The sequence below is a fragment of the Fopius arisanus genome, unplaced genomic scaffold, assembly GCF_000806365.1.
Source record: "Fopius arisanus strain USDA-PBARC FA_bdor unplaced genomic scaffold, ASM80636v1 scaffold00158, whole genome shotgun sequence".
NCBI classification, from domain to species: domain Eukaryota; kingdom Metazoa; phylum Arthropoda; class Insecta; order Hymenoptera; family Braconidae; genus Fopius; species Fopius arisanus.
Window position 1 is genome coordinate 137,150 of NW_011887897.1, and position 18,769 is coordinate 155,918.

General features: G+C 40.6%; 1 protein-coding gene across 7 annotated transcripts in view; it reads left to right on the top strand.

Annotated features, from left to right (window-relative positions):
* Sms (spermine synthase) overlaps window positions 1-18,769 on the top strand; it is a 184,674-nt gene that overhangs the window by 134,759 nt on the left and 31,146 nt on the right. For 6 of the 7 annotated variants that reach the window (XM_011314363.1, XM_011314362.1, XM_011314358.1 and 3 more), the window contains one exon: window positions 2,276-2,467. The exons of the other annotated variant lie outside the window; for it this stretch is intronic. In XM_011314363.1, the coding sequence (XP_011312665.1) occupies window positions 2,276-2,467 (192 nt within the window). The remainder of the gene's footprint in view (window positions 1-2,275; window positions 2,468-18,769) is intronic. 7 annotated transcript variants of the gene reach the window in all.

The following is an 18,769-nucleotide window of genomic DNA, read 5'->3' on the forward strand; positions in this document are numbered from 1 at the left end:
GCGTATTTCCTCAGGATCGGTTCCCCTGGATTCTCGGGACTGAAAGACCTTAATCTCTAACCTTAACCTAATATTTCTAATCTTAACCGCTAATTAATTTTTGGCAATCCGCCGAGATAACGACTGATTTTATCTCGTGCGGCCTTCCACCCGTATTCAGTCTTGGCAATTCGTAAGGGTATTGACTGAATCTACCCCGTACGACCTTCCACCCGTAATCAGTCTTTGGCAATCCGTCGGGGTTGTTAATACTTTTACCCCGTACGGCCTTCCACCCGTACCAATCAGTCCCTTAAACCCTTTCACCTGGAGCGCCGGCGTCTTTCGCCGGACCTAACCCGATCCTGAAACTCACCCTAACCTTAACCCTAAATTCCGTGCACCACCCCGAAGGGGGAAAATCCTAATTTCCCTGAACCACCCCGAAGGGGGAAAATCCTACCCTCCCTAAACCTAACCTGCGTCCCTACTTCCTCACTCTCTCTCCTGATTTCTGAGTTTTTATTGGAGATCCTAACGGGCATCCCCGATGCTCGTTACATATATTTACTTTTACTTTTATTGAATTTTTTAAATGTTTTCACCACATGACGTTTACGGTTCCTACGTCAGTATACATCAGAGTATACATATTTTCATAGCTTTGTCTGGTGCCTACTGAGACGTATATCGTGAAGGAAAAAAATTGAAATACGTTGGGTAGTTCATAAAAAATTCCCAGAAATACATGCCCGCAAAAAGTATAGCATCTCTGGAATCACAATACCGACTTGTCATATTAGAAGAACTACAAGTGTACACAATTTCAACTAACTATCTCTATTTTTTATTGACTTATCATGTTCACAGCGTTTATGATTATAAAACGTAAAAACGGCGATATAGGACTCACTGAGACAAGTATTTAGAGAAAAATTGGAATCCTTGCAGTGCTTTTTGCTATTTACGAAAAACGAAATTTACAGAATTTGCTGTATCTCGGGAACTACTCCATCGATCGAGCTGAAACGACCTATCATAGTCAATGTTAATAGTAGCTATTACGAGTTGAAAATTCAGATGTTTAGCTACAGTTTTTACCGTATTTATGTAGAATTTTCTTAAAACTACTCTTCAAAATTCCTAATTTTCCAGCACATACACATAGAAATGATCTAAAAACACCGGTTTTCACGTTCCAAAATAATCTAGATAATTGGCAATGAAAATTAGAAAATCGAGAAATCGATTAAGTTCAAGGCTTCCACTCGGGAGCAAAATCATTTCTATTGTGTTTTTAATGTGACGCCACATTAAAAAATACCTCAACTCATGCTTGAATCCTCCCTCTTCTCCTTTATTACACGCTCCCAGCAGAACCGACTCTGACTCCTATATGCCGCAGGCATGCACCCACCTCACGCATAGCGTCACTGGTCATGCTCCCCACCCCTTCGCCGACCACCCTTCGTCCGCATTTGATTTCGAATCGCCTTCACATATCTACTGCCATCAGACATTGCATACCAAATATGAGAGATCCGGTATGTATCAAGAAGGATACTTGGCCCAATAATTTAACCCCAATCGATAAGGTAGAACTAGACATTACCGATCGCTGGTCAAGCAGAAGCCGCCATTGAGCCTGGATATTCACTTCTTGAATTCGTTGCAACTGGGCCGAATGCACTGATGTCGCACTTCACTTTTCCAGTTCGGGTCATTTTATTCACGACGTTATTTTATGTCACTGGGTATCATGAATATGCGTTTCCTCGCTTCGGTCGGTATATTTACGGTTCTCGGCCTGAATGATATATAAACGTAGGTGAAACTTGTGGGTTATGGTGTTTTTTAACTTCCGTGAAACTCATCTTCGATATGATGTGTACTACTTTCTATATCCTCATATCATCTAAATTACCAGTAGAATCTTGTCATATTGTTTGGGAACATAATAGATAACTGAAGAAACGTTAAATAAATTCAATTGAATAACTAATTTTCTCCATATTTTACACTTCACAAACATACTTTGGAAACACTGTCTTGGAATGATTTCGCTTAAAACGCCTTTCTTGAAGGACTAGGATATGAATAATCTGAAAAATTGTGTTACTGAAGTTCTGTAACTTTACATATATGGTAAAGCTATTTGAGAAATTTCAGCTGTATTTGTCAATAAGTAATTCTTCTTTCAACGAGATAGTTTGAATATCTATAATCCTAGAATTTTTTGGTTTAAGTTTTTTCGCGATGATTTATTAATCCCATTGATGATTTGCCTTTAACACAGATAATTGTTGGAGACTGCGTAAATGCTCTTGCTCACATGATTGACGAGGGTCGCCAATTCGATTACGTCTTCGGAGACTTGACAGACATCCCAATCAGTACGACGCCCCACGGTGATGCTTGGGATTTTATCCGACTGATATTAAACTCATCAATGAAGGTGCTAAAGCCATCAGGAAAATACATGACTCACGTAAAGTTTTTTTTAATCTCTTTTTTCCACACACTCAAAAAATTCCTATCGTGTTTTAAAAAATTGGCCAAAATCATTGATGTTGCAAATTATCTGATAAAGCTGATTATGCTTATTTTTCAACCAAAGGCAAATCTTTTTTAATTTATGGCAGAAATGCACGATACGGATTTTCCGCAGTGTAGTGATTCATAATCATGATTAACGTTATTGAGTATTATATTGTGAAATTGGAATTTAGTTTGTTCTTAATAATTTTCATGCATCAAGCGAAGTGTGTGAAAATTACTGGCGGTCCTCCAGAATAATTAATTTCAACTGAAAATTTCTCAGTCCGTTTGGATATATTGCGAGAATATTGAGAAATAATTTGTCTCCGCCAAGGACGGAAATTTCTACCGTTAGAAATTTCTTGTTCTATTTTAATTATACTGATGACATCCCCAATTAATAACGGTAAATGTATAGTTCAAGTCCACCAAACCATTCTGTATGGTGTATATTTATTTGGATCGGTTTCCGTCGCCTGATTGAGGATCTGGGCAGCATTTTAGTGGGAAACAAATAGTATAGAAGACATGGATTCTATTAGACCGCTCTCTGCGTTATTGATTCATTATATTCTGACTTCACTAAAAACTCTGAATTCACCTCACTGAACTACCTACCGTCACTAATTAAACACGAAGCGTGATTTATCTGCGGCTACCTTTCTGTAGCCATTTGACTTATCCTTTCCTTATATAAAAAGGCGAGCATAAAGTTATTTTTATATCTTGATTTATAAAAAATTTTTTGGAATCATTGACACATCCAATCGTATGTGATGTACAGATTATCTTTTCCAATTCCGCGGTATATTAATACCAAAAAGTGAAGTCAATGAAGGACTACTTGCAAAAAAAAATGAGTCGATTAGGAAATCGATACCAACTGCCATCGATCTCGAGGGACTGTACAACGCTGCATTCTTCCGAGGCTATGGCAATTCAAAAGGAGAAAACATGGCATTGCAAAAATTTCGACAAAAGAAGCAGAGTCGATGAACCGAAAAACAAAGAGATGGAAATACACCACCTCTCCTACTCTAATTAAATTTCAAAATTCCCAAAAAGAAATAACAGCAAAGAGGATTGACTAAAGTAGAGGCTCAATTCTGGAGGTTTGGGTGACCCCAGCGCCATCGTAGTAGCTCGCCCCAAGAGAGGGAGGGCGCCACACGCAATGCTGAGGTATCTGCCCGTTAGCCAATTCAACAATTACTCAGTAGCAGTTCCGCTGTCAGAGGGACTAGTTGAAAGTGGGGGTGTAGCCCTCTGAGTCACCGAACTATTTTTTTTTTCATTAAAATTAGGTAACATTAGGATTTGCGGAAAGGAGGGATATGAGAATACCCTTTTACCTGCGAGATATCGCTCTGACGTGATGGAGGGCCCATGTTGGAGGAATGACCACCTAGCGGCAGACCACAGCCGCCCTGAGGAGGAGATTCGGCGACCCGGACTACCAACGCAAGCTACGCCGGGAAATCGACATGGTCCTCCAAATCGACCCGGAAACACCCTCAGCCATAGTCAATTACCCCATTCCCCAGATGATGAACCAGCTGAGACACTTCCTGGGGATGGCCTCCCCGTACCGGCGGTTCATGCCGACGTTTGTCAGCATAGCGGAGACCCTGACCAGCCTCACCAAGAAGAACCAGGCCTGGCGGTTGAATACCGAGCAGAATGGAGCCTTCGAGTTACTGAAGAGTCACCTAGTGTTGCCCCCAACACTCGCGTGCCACGACTTTACGAAGCAGTTTGTTCTCCAGACTGATGCCAGTACCGTGAGACTGGGAGCGGTCCTAACGCAGGAACTGAAGGGGGACAAACGCGTCATAGCCTACGCGAGTAGAGCCTTGACCGACCCCGAAAAGAACTATACCACTACCGAGCAGGAGTGCCTAGCGGTCATATGGGCCATTCGGAAATTCCGCTGCTACCTGGAGGGATATCACTTCAGGGTGATCACCGACTACAACAGCCTCCGGTGGATCCACCAGCTCCGCATCCCGACTGGGCGGTCAACCAGATGGTAGCTAGAATTGATGGAGTATGACTCCCAGGTCATTCACGGCAAGGGCGCCCTGCATCACGTTCTTGCCGCTCTCTCCTGCATCCGGGAAGGACCTCAGGCCAAGGGAAACCTCCATACCATCACAGTAGAAGGCAGCTGGAGTCACACCCAGGACGCATGGTACTCGCAGTGGCGGCAAGACATCCAACGCCGAACCCTATAATACTCAGATTGGAGGGTGGAAAATGACCAGCTGTACTTTCATCGGAGCAACGAGATGTACGACGGGGAGATTCCAGACCTGCAGGCCTGAAAGTTAATAGTACCAAGAGAGTACCGCACAGGAATCCTGGAGAGTGCCACAGCCTACCCCAGGCCGGCCACCCAGGTACCGATAAAACATATCGAAGGCTGGCCCAGAGTTACTACTGGACGAAGATATCCAGAGATGTCCTGACTTTCGTCATTGATTCGTCATTCTACAAAGTAACATCAAATGGGGATAGGGCAGCCTTCTCATGTGGCCGAAGGACCAGGACTTCGATCTCAGCCTGTGGAAGTTCGTGGTGAGGGCCACCTACCGCCGGGAAGACCAGCACTTTCCCTTCCTGGAGGAGAGCGACCGGGCGATTCGTGCCACCGGGACCATTAGGTTCCTATTACTGCCCATGCCTACCGGACCATTCTGGGGGCCAGTGCAGCGCCACGCCACTACCTTGCGTTGGCTGGGGAAAGAGTTCTTATGAGAAATTTCGGTTCATGCTTACCCATTTATTAAAAAAAAAATAGCTATCATGTTAATAATGATAAAAAAAATCAATCGCAGCTAGAATCGAACCCGAGCCAACAGCGCATCAGCCAAGCACGTAGCCTATCCGCCAGCGCGTGTCTTTGAAGAGGAGTAGTGTCATCTTTCTCATAGCTATTGATTAATAACAATTAATCGTCAGGAAAATTATACTCCCCATTAATTTATTTTCTTTCCAAATGCCGTTTCCGATTCCCTATTCTAAAAGGTTCAGAAAAAATACAAAACAATTAATTAAAAATTTTTGTTAAGACCCACAAGTTATTTTTTTTTTATGGGGACATGAGAAGAAAAGTTATTTCAGCAGAACAAACGAATGGTTTACTCATTCGTGATTTCAAAGAAACTCTGAAAGTGAAAATTTTTTTGAGTACAATAGGGAGTAAAAATTATTTGCAATTAAAGAAAACTGGTAGAACCGAACCCAGTAGTTGGATTTGAAATTCCGCCGTCCCACTTTCTTCTCAATCTCCTCGATTTTGAATAAAGCATTCTCATATCCTCCTTTCCGCTCATCCTAATGTTCAATTTTAATGAAAAAAAAAACATTTCGGTGACTCAGAGGACTACACCCACACTTTCGACTAGTTCCGCTGACAGCGGGACTGATCCTGAGGAATTATTGAATTGGCGAAGACACCCCAACATTGCGTGTGGTGCCCTCCCTCTCTTAGGGTGAGGTACTACGATGCCGCTGTGGTCACTCAAACCCCCAGCACTGAGTCTCTACTTTAGTCAATCCTCTTCGAATAACAGGGCCTCACAAAAAAGTGAGGCCTCACAAAAAAGTGAGACCTACTCGCGAATGAACTACGATTTCTTACCGGAAATACTTTTTAGAATCGGCCCGGCTCCTGTTCACGTTCAAATTAATTATACTTTTAAGTGTTTTTGAGTACACGTTGTAACGATGTTTTCCCCGGAGTGTTCCGTAAGTCCGGGGAATTGGTTACCTTCGCCGGTTCCATAGCATCCGCGAATTTACCAGGAGGGCGCCAGCTATTTTAAGTGGGTAAAATAGCAAACCAGAGAGCCGCCTAGTTGTTAAGGATACAATTAGGAAATACCATTTAAGCCGCCTAGTTGTTGAGGACACAATTAGGAAAGACCGAATTTACCGGTGGAGGTGGGGGTTAGCACCTCCCCAGAGATAACCGATAACAGATACGGACGAGAGCACAGAACGGTGGGGTTTGCCCGTTCTCGCGACAGGACAGACAAGAAGTTCCGTCTAGTTGTTAAGGACACAATTAGGAAAGACCGATAAGTTAAAATTAGGTGTGTGACCAGAGATCGTCACTGTCACTTTCCAAGGGCGCAGTGAGGACCTCTGGAGCCTTCCCGCGAAATACCAAAATGGCGGATGTAAAGTTAGAACACGTGCGGGAGCACCGGGTCGCTCAGTATGCTAGATTATGGAGAGAGGGTCGGAATTCTTTTTAGTATGGTCGGTCCCCGATAGCGTCGAAAGGTTGGTAAGGTAGGGTGATCAATAGCAGATCAGGTCGATAGAGGCGAGAGCGATCGGTAATTAGATAGCGGAAGAACGTCGATAGCTGCCGATATGCGCTAGCATCGCGAGAGCTCTAGGTATAGGTATACCTTCTACTATATTCCGTTAGGTCAGCCTCATAGCTGTAAGAGAGATAGCGATAGGTAAAGCGATATGGCCGGCTATATAGCCACACTAATCATCGAGAGCTACGGGCTGTCAGAGCCCGGGGCCGAGTGGCCCGTGAGAGTGCCGGAGCAACTCTGCCGTGTGGAGTGGAGAGTGCTCCCTAGTAGCTCTGCTCCCCACTCCCGACTCACGCGGCTGGAGTGCGTGGGAGGTCGTCCGTGGTTCTTATCACCACCGCGAGGATATCCCTGCCGGTAACGTTTCCTGGAGCGCGCCGAATTCAAATGTCCCCAACCAGGCTGTCCAGGTAACCCCTTATCTAGACCCCTGGCCATTTGAATGCCCGCCCCGTCTAACGTGGAACAGTTCTCTGGAGTGGAGAACCAAATGTTCCGACAGAGGAGTCTCATTGGGAGCTGAGGTTCAGTACTATAACCTCAACTCCCCACGCGTAGGGAATTAGCGGACCCAATCGATGCGGCAGAGAGCGTGATTTATTCCAATAAATATTTTAAATCATTCTTGACGCGAAAAATCGCGTTACAACGTAAAGAACATAAGGTAGCTGGTGTTTGGGGATACTAATTCCTTAAACCGAACCTAAAATAGCTTCCTGCATATTAAGGGAATTAGTAGTCAACATTGGTGAATAGTGGGTGTGGCTCAATAATGCAGCTATAAGCAACTCTTACAGCTATTAAGAAGTGACTAAATAAAGAACAATTCTATTCAGTCGTGAAATCCAGAATGTGAAAGAAAGGGATCCTTCCTAGGTATCTGTAAGAGTGAATAATTTGCTAATAGAGAAACACGGTTGGATCATCACCAAGAATTGACAACCAATCACAAATTAATAGCTAACGTGAGTAATTGACCAAGATATGAGAGATCTTAGTTAAGAATGATCGTAGTTACGAATGATTGCAAGGTTCCTTTAATTAAGTTTGCTGTAAACTCAACTCTTGTAAGAAAAATAACAAATGAATGAATAGTAGTAAAATTGAACCCACCTCATCGATATTTGTTAATTTAACTTCAACCAATGTACCTAATAGGTTATTCAACTGCAGCTAAGAATGAAAAGAACAGCATCGTCCAAAAACAATCAATTTTCGGATTCCAGTTCAATTTAATGTCCCTCGAAGCACTTTCCTCGGACATAACACGTACACAAGTACATATATGGTGCTGAAATTTCATATTTTTTCATTTCTGCCGAAATTAGCGAATTGAAAATCTGACCGATAAGAATACTTCCATTCAAAGGTACAAATTACAAAAATAACTGCAGTTTATAGAAAATTAGAAGAATTTCAGCTTACTTATCGGACGTCAAAGCTGATGGAATACTGGGAAAGGTGAGGAGCGTAAAATTTGGATTATATGAAATTTCGAAATAAGCGCCCTTTAAATGAAATTCAGTTCAAAATCATTAAAAAAATGTTATTCAGTGAGCCTAGCAATTGTGCGTTAATAGATCAATTATTAAAATTTCATAATGGAATAGGTAATGAACCGAAATGGATTCTCATTGATCTGATACTCTAGAAAATGAGACCGATGATGAATAATTAATTTTGATACCACACCAAATGTCCTCAATTCCACAATTTTTTTCGTGTCACATGAAACCAAATAGATAGTCTCATGGATGGTGAGCCGAAGGATGCGTTCTCCTTCAAACGGTCATTACGGTGAGGTACGCGTAGTAGAGTCAATATGAGTCGATTTGCGTCGATTTCAGTGGATTTTATTCTCCTTGGACTTCGTTAAGGGTTAATTTCACATCATTGGGGATAAATTGGGCATCACTGGAGTTGATTTGACTTAAATAAGGGTCAATTGGGCCTGATTAGGAGTTAATTGCACTTGATTCGGGTTAATTTGGCTCCATTAGGGGTTAATTTGCTTAATTAGCGTTAATTTGGTTTCATTAGGGATTCATTTGACTTCATTAGTCAATTTGAACCGATTTCGTCGATTTTAGTTGTTTTTGAGGAAATTGGCATACATCGTCATTACATTGAATACACATCCTCCAAATGTCGGAAGAACAGCCCCAAAACGTCAAACAAATATCTCCCGTTCGTTATAGTAACGATATAGTGCAATTCATCTTTTCCAAGTTCACTCTGCCAGAGAATATGCATGCCTTACGAGAAGAAACTGAATTCGCCCAATTTCTACTACCTGTTGGGGATAAAACATTGGAAATGAATAACTGCCAGATATATATGGCAGATGAGAGTGTATAGCACCTTCAGATGGAGATATCGCAGAGGATTTATATCAGGAGGTGATTAATCAGTAATTATCGAAACATCAAGTATCATTGTCACACAACATCTGCAAATGCATTTGAATACGTGAGTTTCATCAATGTCCCGGCCGCTAAACCGCTACTTAAATAATATAAAATCAGCGGCAGGAGGAAGGAGGGTGGGTTGTAAGGAATTTCATGAAGAACAGAGGTTACCTCGAGACCATGTATTTTTCTCGTTGTTCTGTTTTCCTCTCTTCTGTTTTCAATTGCTGCGTATTGAAAGGTAATATATAGACAAATTAGTATTTCAATAATTGCTGTTTTTAGTGGACCGATAGCATATATTTATCTTAGTAACCTTTAAACATCTCTACACACATCTTATGCAACTAAAACAGAGGTGGTTAATCTCAGGTAAATTCGGAGCTGTTGCTATAAGATTATGAAGGCTCCCATTACAGGGGACCTAACTCAATTTCAAGGGTTACCGTAGATTTGTATAGTAAAGAGTGATTGAAACACGAGGGCAGAACACTTTGAATTTACTTTTCCATCATTATTTCCTGAAAAATATCTGATTCAAATCACTATTTACTATATATATATATAGTAAATCATGTAATAGTAATGTATATTACGCACCCCCTCGGGAGAAAAGGCTTTTCGACCATGGTGCAGATGCTATTGTATCGCGCTTCGTTCGGTTCGATTGCGCTTTTTACTCCCGTTGGGACGTAATTAAATATTATTCGCTAGGCGAAGCGAGGAGTGAAGGAAAAATAAATATGATTCCCAAAGCGACATAAAATAGCATATACACCACGGTCGAGAATCATTTTCTCCAGGGGGGGTGCATAATATACAATTTTCCTTCTTTGGTCTTTATTTCTAAAGTCTTTGTCTGATTCCGCAGGTATCAGGTATTATAAGTTACAACAAGGTGACTTAAAGAATCGTCGTATTACTAATTGACGACGTCTGACAAACTGACTAACTAACCCAGTGGCAACGGATTCACGAGTTTATATTTCATCGTGGATTCGATTGCAACATTTGTTTTCTCTTTGTTTTACACCTGGAGAAGCATCGGGTGACGTTCCAGGTCCCGTAGCCGTTGACGGCGCGAAGTACCGACGCTGCACCCCAGTGATCCACACTATGACGAATATATGTGGACTTAATCCACAAATATTCGCTTTAATTTATATTTCAACATTAACATTCCTTAACTCGACATTATATGTTTTCGATAATATGTGCCACTTGCCGTATCCTCACATTGTCTGGATCAATGAGAAATTACTTAATTCTATTTCATAATTAATTATATTTCTGGGGCATAATATCCATCCCTGCCAGGGAGGGTGGAGGCCAAAGTCCCCAAAGGCGCAGTGTCCCCAAATTTGTTGACATCGGGAGCAACTTCGGACTCGATAAAAACAAAAGAGGGACTTGTGTAGGATCAATATTGCTCGAAGATATTAATTTTCTTTCGAGACTTGAGACAATTTTAAGATTTGAAAATGATTGACGAGGCTCAGGTCTAAATTCATTGCGAGACTTGAAAATGATTAAGTGCTTTTCAAGTCTTGAGATAAATTTCGAACAAATTGAGCACTTGAAAATCTCCCGATTATATTCAAGTCTCGAGATAAATTTAGTTCCAAATTTGTTCCAAGACTTGAAAATCACTGGATAATTCTCAAGTCTTGGGACAAATTTGGTACTGAATCATTAAATAATTTTTGAGTCTCGGGACAAATTCGGGAGTGAATTAATCCCAAGACTTGTAAATGATCGAGTGATTTTCAAGTCTTGGCAAAAATTGGGGACAAATTAAGGACTTGAAAATCACTTGATTATTTTCAAGTCTCGACATAAATTTAGTTCTAAATTGGTCCCAAGACTGGGAAATCACTTGATCATTTTCAAGGAGAAATTCAAGACGAATTAAAGACTTGGAAATCCCTTGATTATTTTCGAGTTTCGGGACTTAATTCATCTCGAGACTTAAATATGATCAAGTGGTTTTCAAGTCTTGAGATAAATTCAGAAGGAATCAAATATTTAAGTCTGGAGTTCTGCCCCCTGTCCACCTATTTCCACATTTTTTTTGTAGATTTCTGACGAACCATCGATGGGATTGACGCGAAAAAAAACTATACCGTTTATGCGGTTTATTATTCTTTAATAACTTACGAGCTTTTACAATGGTTGTACCATGAGGAAACTTCATGCGTTATTAAATAATCATAAACTACAGAAATGGTATATCTTTATGCGTCAATCGCATCGACACTCTACTAAAAATATACAAAAAACCTGAAAATTGGATGAAAGGGGATAGAACATCATCAATCTTACTGCGGAGGAGATCGCTGTGGTTTTTCAATTTCTGAAGGTCTAGGATGTGCCTCGTCGAGTGGCTTATTAGCACGTTCCTGAGATCGCGTCATTCCGGGACGTTCAGGATTAACTCTCGACTCCTCAACAGGATTTATCTCATCCTGAAAACCCTCATATGCTGATCTCTCTCTCTCTCAGCTGTTGACACCGATGAATCAACAGCATCAACAGCACCTTTTTGCGTGGAGGAAAAAAATTATATTGAAAGAATGAGGAACGAATCAATTTTTTTCAAATGTTCTATATTAATCACAGTCGATATTGGAAAAAAAAATTTGGGGAGAAAAAGAAAGTCTGAAATAAAATGGAACGAAAACCTGAAAGAAAAATTACTGATTGGAAAGCCGCCGGTTCCGTACCTACGAGCTGAGTAGCCCGTGGCCGGGCCCGGTACGGCTTGGCTGAGTGAGGCGATAAAAAAAACAGCGGATTGAGAATCATGAGTCAAACGAAAAAAGGTTGCAAATATTTTCCTCTTTATTTGTTAAGAAATATTTCTTTTCGTATGACAAAGACTCACTAGTCGGGGGTGGTGTTTCAGTACTGGCCTGTTCCTCATCACTTTCAGGCAGAGGATTATCTTCAAAAAGCACACCAGATATTTCTGCGCTTATCCCAGCCACTTATAAGGGCGTCTCACTGCTCAATGAGTCGTCACTTGATATGCTTAAGTCGCACGGAAATTCTGCAAACGTCAAAAAGACAGAGATGTCGATGATGTTGGAGTTCCTTGGTTCGCTGGCATTGCAGGCTCACTAGCAGAGGGAGATGTATCGGTGGAGCAACGATTGTGCTGAAGCATCATCTGTTTGCACTCCAGCAGAATCCAATGACTCTGAATTGAGGATTTCTCCCTTGGTTGATACCGTCATTTTTTCCAGATCCTTACGGTTATCTGTCGAGTATCAAAATAGAATCAATAACTTGAAATTCTTTAAAATCATCAAATTACGACTTTTCTTTATGTGGAGCCTAACTTACCGCTGGTTTTCATCAATCGCGAGACGTACTTCCGATCATTGAACCAGAAAACTTGGACTTTCGGTTCATTATCAATTAATTTAACGCCTTCAGATTTAATAACGGAATGCGTTTCAGGATTTCTCTCCATGAAAAGCACGAACGAACACTTTTTCATGTCGGTGGCGAATGACAAGGGCAGAATGTAACGTAAACAAATTAATACATAAAAAGTGAGGTCGAAAAATTGGGTTCGTTATTCAATTCGAGAAGGGCAAGGCAGGGGTTCTGAACAGAGAGAAAAATGAGGAATCAATTAAGGAAGAAGACAAGGAGAATAATCCAGTGGTTGAGCGGCGATCTGTCAATATGTAGTGATTTTACTCAATAATGAGTCATTCCAGAAGAAACTCTCCGAAGAGAGTTTTGCCGAATGGAAGCACTGCAATCGTTCATATTTAAGTGGACAAATTTCAGAATTATATATAAGGGAGAGCGGAGCAAAACGAGTCGTTTCGACTTTTCATTCAAATATTTATAATTCAGTAACAAATACATGAAATGAGTCCCGTTTAAGCGCATTATAAAGAGGAAGAAATGTACTGTGCATAGAAGAAAAAATATTACTTGTGAGCAGTAATTGAATAAATTATTTAAGAAAGAAGTTTCTACAGTCCCATTTTGTCCCGCTCTTCCCTATAAATTGTCCTATAATTGGCATTTGACGAATGGCATGGTGCCATTTCGCCACTCGCTCATTTTTTTTCGGATTTGATTGTCGAACATGTCGTAACTCGAACTGCAATAATTACACTTCCTTCAAAAATTAATTTTAGGCCGTTTGAATCTGTAGAAGGAGTAGATTGATAGGATATAGTCGACGGCTTTAGTTCCTTGGACTTTTCTGACTTGTACCCTACAGAAATAATAAAACGAAGTTGTACAAATACTTTTTGGGACCTGCAATACTTTACGTTTCTCGAAATTAATCAGAGTCGATGTTGCCCTTAAGTACTCATAAGGAGTAAATCTCTCCCGTTTTAAATTTTTTGTGAATTCTGTCAATTTTATCTCCTTCACTGAATCACCTAAGCGACATGTGCTTCGAAATTCGCCATTAACAATTGTCGAATAATCGGATACCACTCGATTTTATAATGTAGCGAGTTCATCTATCGATAAAAAAAAAACCCTATAATTATCAAAATCAATATTGAAAGTAGAAGTTGCATTATGAGGGGGCACTCACTCGATTAGACTAAAGAAGAGTCATTTTTACACGTTAGAAACTGATAAATAAATGGATTAAGAATGTGACCATTCAAAAATGCCATCTCTCGTCCAGTCCCATCTAACACTTTTTAAGGCCGGTAAAATGGCGCTAGCTGTGTAGCTCGGAACTGGAATCTGAGTGGGACCAAAAAAAAATCTGGAAGAAAATAAAAAAAAATGAAAGAAAAAAGAATTGGTTGAAAGCCGTCGGTTCTGTGCCTCCGAGCTGGGTAGCTCGGGGCCGGGCCCAGTATGACTAGATTGGCTTAGAACTCCTGGATTCATCGGATCTGTAGGCATCATAATGGATCCTGCGAAGAGGGGGGGGGGGGGCTAAACGGGACAAGGCGTATATATCGAATTCAGAATTAATTGGGGAAAAAACGCAATTCTATTTTAGTGGGCGCAATGCTTTCACGGAATTCCAAAAATGTTTCATAACTACCCCCTCGTCATAAAGCTCTTTTAGTACGGGTGAAATCCCAAGGTAGAGCGTGTCTGCCGAGCCTCTGGTTCACGGTCCTGTTCCAAGACTCAGCCCCGTTATTCGTGCGACGAGTAGCTTTATAAACCGACCACTGTTCCGGCTTGCACTTCTCCATCCATTGACTGGTCATATATTCAAGGAAGTTGTCCATTCCTTGTTTTACTTGTGGATCAGTTATCTTCCTCTGAATCTCAGCGAATGCATTTTGAATGAACTTCCCTGGGAGAAAGATAAGTGCCAGAATCAACACCAAGGAGCTCTGTACTCCATTGGCAATTTGTTTCTGTTCGTCGTTGATTTTTTCATTTTTCCCGTAGCGTTTCAGAGCTTTCTTCTTATATGCCTGCCTAATCATCGCCTAGAATAATGGTTCCACGAATACGAATATTATTGTTTTTTTCGCGATTTTGAATACCTCATCCAGATGGAATTTGCACAGTACGAGAAATGCGGAGGGTACGACCTATAACAATGCGTTTCTCTCTGCATCTTCAAAATCCATGTGCACTTTCATCTTTTTCGTCAATTCTGGAGCTAATGCTTTGAAGACATATTCAAAAACCACGTAATAAGACTCGGTAGTCTTCTGCTCCATGAGTGCATGAACGATGCACACAGCCTAGGAAATAGAATTCCAATAAAAAAATTGAGCTGAAAATCAATCAACTGGAAGGCTTACTTGATCGAAGATACAGATTTGAATTTCTAGCATTTGTCGAATTTTCAAATTGGGCGGAACTGAATCGAAGGTGGCATCAATGAAAAGTGTCGTCTCATCTCCCATATGATCAGATACGATTCTCGCAATAAACTCTAAATCAGCTAAAACTACTGAAACATTCCCATTAACATCTTCCTCTCGAGGGAACGAGGTGGTCCTGTCCTTTTCCTTCTTTCAATTCTCGACCGAACTCTGCCAGACTGGCTAGATATTTTGGATTTAGATTCAACTTATCGGGTTTCATGGACCTCTTCCTGGAACGATAGGAGATGTGACTCGCTGTCTGATGTCTGAATTATTTCTCAATTATTACTATTTTTCATTCAAATACTCGCTGTAAAGCAAAAAGAAACGCAGTGAAACTCCTGAGATTTCACGCGAGTCGAGCCCTTGGTAGAGATCTCCATGGTTTTCCAGCGAGACGATAATTTTTTTTTTTTTTACCCATTCATTATTTAAGACATCTCGAAATTTTGCTGCGTATGATCGACTTCGACTATTGAATTTTTAAATCATTGACGGTGGAAAGTAAAATATTCTCCTGCGCTGCTTAGAGAAACTGACGAAATAATCGAATGGAGGGAGTGTAGATGAGAAATAGCGAAAGGGAAAAATTATAGAAGTGAAAGAGTAATAAATAACTACATAAATATAATTGTAGTGGTTGGAAGTCATCGGGGGATGGCCTATTGGAAGGAAAAGTATATTTCGTCACTAGGAAAAAAGAAAAGCTTCGTTCCACGGCCACAAAATCCTGCCTACGGAGTGAATAATGGAAAATATTGTTCGTTACTCGGCCAAAAACAAATTTTCTGATCATTATGTTAGTAGTCCTCAGCTGCGCCTCGGACTGCAAACTCATAATTACCATAACATTTTTTTTCGGCCGGGTGACGAAAGATACTATTTAAAATTTCAGTATTTTGATAGAATGCCTCACAGTTATGTAGCTCGAGAGTTCAAGCGACGTGGGACCGAAAAAAACCTGACGAAATTGAAAAAAAAAACCTGAAAAAAAAACAATGATCGGAAAGCTGCCGGTTCCGTGCCTCTGAGCTGGGTAGCTCGGGGCCGGGCCCGGTACAGCTGGATAGGGAGTCATAGAAAAGCTTTACTCGCATGAAATCTGCGGTGTTCTACGTATTTTTCTCCATGTCGAATAGAAAATAAGGGAGTACTTCTGCATGCACTGGTCGAATATATAGCGATTCCTTTTACCGTCGAGATTTTCGGTCATTGTCTTCAATTCTTCGTTGAACATTTTTTTTCCTAGTGCCAAATCATCGGGATCGTGATTGTGCCCCTCCGCTACAGTCCACTGGCCATCCGTAATAGTCGCTTTGCCTTTACAGGGTTGGTTACCAGGCGCTGGTCTCCTTTTATATTTGCAGACTACTTTTCTGCATTAAATATCACGTATGAAATTAATCCATCGAATACCTTGTGGGATTGATCGACAAGCCATAAATTACATGGTGATAGAGGTGGTGGAGTGATAATGATAGCTGTGGCCCTCGTAGACGCTATCTTCCAACTGCTTCTGCCATTTCCTCTTTGTCCCCGGTAGAGCCTCGACTGAAGGATCACCTGGAGGATCTGGACACTGGATGTCACCGTTGACACTCATGCCTTTCCGGTGAAGCTTTTTCAATGGATTATAATTTATAATTCAAAGACGGAAGCGGATTTTTATGCGTGTATACGGACACATTTATTCGTTTGCGAAAAAATTGCAAACTTAGCAATAACAAAAAAGTATGAAAGATTCAATGCGGTTTGAAGCATGATGTCGATGATTTATCTCTTCAAAATTGATTTCATTTGTTGATCAACCCTTAATCTCGCATAGATTCACTTCGTAGACTGAAATGCTCAGACGAATTTAATTTAGTCCCGAATTTGTCCCAAGACTTGAAAATAATGAAGGGATTCTGAAGTCCTTAATTTGTTCCGAATTTTTACCAAGAGTTGAAAATGTCTTGATCATTTACAAGTCTTGGGATTAATTCAGTCCCGAATGTGTCTCGAGACTTGAAAATTATCTAATGATTTTCAACTCTTGGGACAAATTTGGAATCAAATTTTTCTCGAGACTTGAATTTTTACTTTATCCTAAATGTATCTCAAGACGTGAAAATCACTTGATCATTTTCAAGTCTCGAGATAAATTGAGTGTCGAATTTGTCGCAAGACTTGCAAATTCGGCACTCAATTTATCTCAAGAGTTGAGAATCATTTTCAAGTCTTAAAATTGTCTCAAGCCTCGAAAGAAAATTAATATCTTCGAACAATATTGATCCTACCCAAGTCCTTCTTTTGATTTTATCAAGTCCGAAGTTGCTCCCGATGTCAACAAATTTGGGGACATTGTGCCTTTGGGGACTTTGGCTTCCACCCCGTGTGTGAGCTGACGTTTATTTATGTGCGAGCACTCTTAAATTAACGATCTTGACAAAATTAAGGCCACCAACGGTAACTACACGGAGAGAAAAATACTGGAAAAAATACGTAAAAAGTTCCGTAAAAATTCATGTGTGAAAGGTAAACGTGGGGCGAAATGTAAAATCGGAAAAAGTGCCGATCATTCAGAACATTTTACCACTCGGTCGGTAAAAAGTGATCTTTGGAGGTAGCAAAATAACGATACGCAGTTCCGTAAATTTTGCCGGGACTGGAAAGTACGATTCGAACCTCGCTTCGCTCGGTTAGATCGCCGTTTCCAGTCCCTACGAGAATAAAATATTGTCTGCCTCACGGAAATAAAGTATTTTCTGACTCATGTGATTATACTCACATTTCGTCAGAAAATACTTTATTCCCTAGGGGCACAATATACTAATTATCTTTCCGACAGTAGTAATTTGCCGGGTGGCGTGATCCGAACTTAGACAATGATGCGCGATCGGGTATGACCAACAGTCGTACCACCAACGCTGTCTAGGAATTTTTCAATTCGGTCACGTAAAAATTACGGTACGTCACGTAAAATTCAAGTGAAACTGAATAATTTTTACTTTACTCGAAATAATTTTAACCGGAACTGTGGTAAATTTTACAAGTTCGTAAGAAATTACGTGACAGTCACGTAAATTTTCCAAAGCAAATAATAAAATTCACTGTTTGTCTGTCATTTTTTCCCGAATTCTCCAGTGTTTTTAATCGACTTTATAAAAAAAAAATTCGTACCCTTCATAGATTTCTTGAAGAAGAAATATTATTTGGAAAACAATCATTAAATGTTATCATGTTGTCAATAGACCTGACTTGACATGCATTTTCAAACTTCATTTCTATATTTCCCTATCTCGATGCCAAATTAAAATGCACAAACTTCTCAGAATTAAAAACATTATCAGCTTCCTTTAATCTTAATCCCTAGGGGCACAATATACTAATTATCCTTCCGGCAATAGCAATTTGCCGGGTGGCGTGATCCGAACGTAAACAATGGGTGTGTTCCGCCAGGGAACAGTACAAGTCCAGTAATAGTGATTTCTAGTACATTTTAGATTTGGTAACAAGAGGTTGGTACTGTTACTGGAGTTGTGTTTCACACGGCTAGTAACAGTAACAAGTGATGTCACTAACTAATAAACAGTGTTCAACGCTGAAGTCTTCCGTTAAGGCCCGGTTGGAGGGATTTTCACCCGACAAGTCCCTAGACAATTCCCCATAAAAAACGTGTTTTACGCGGACATAAATA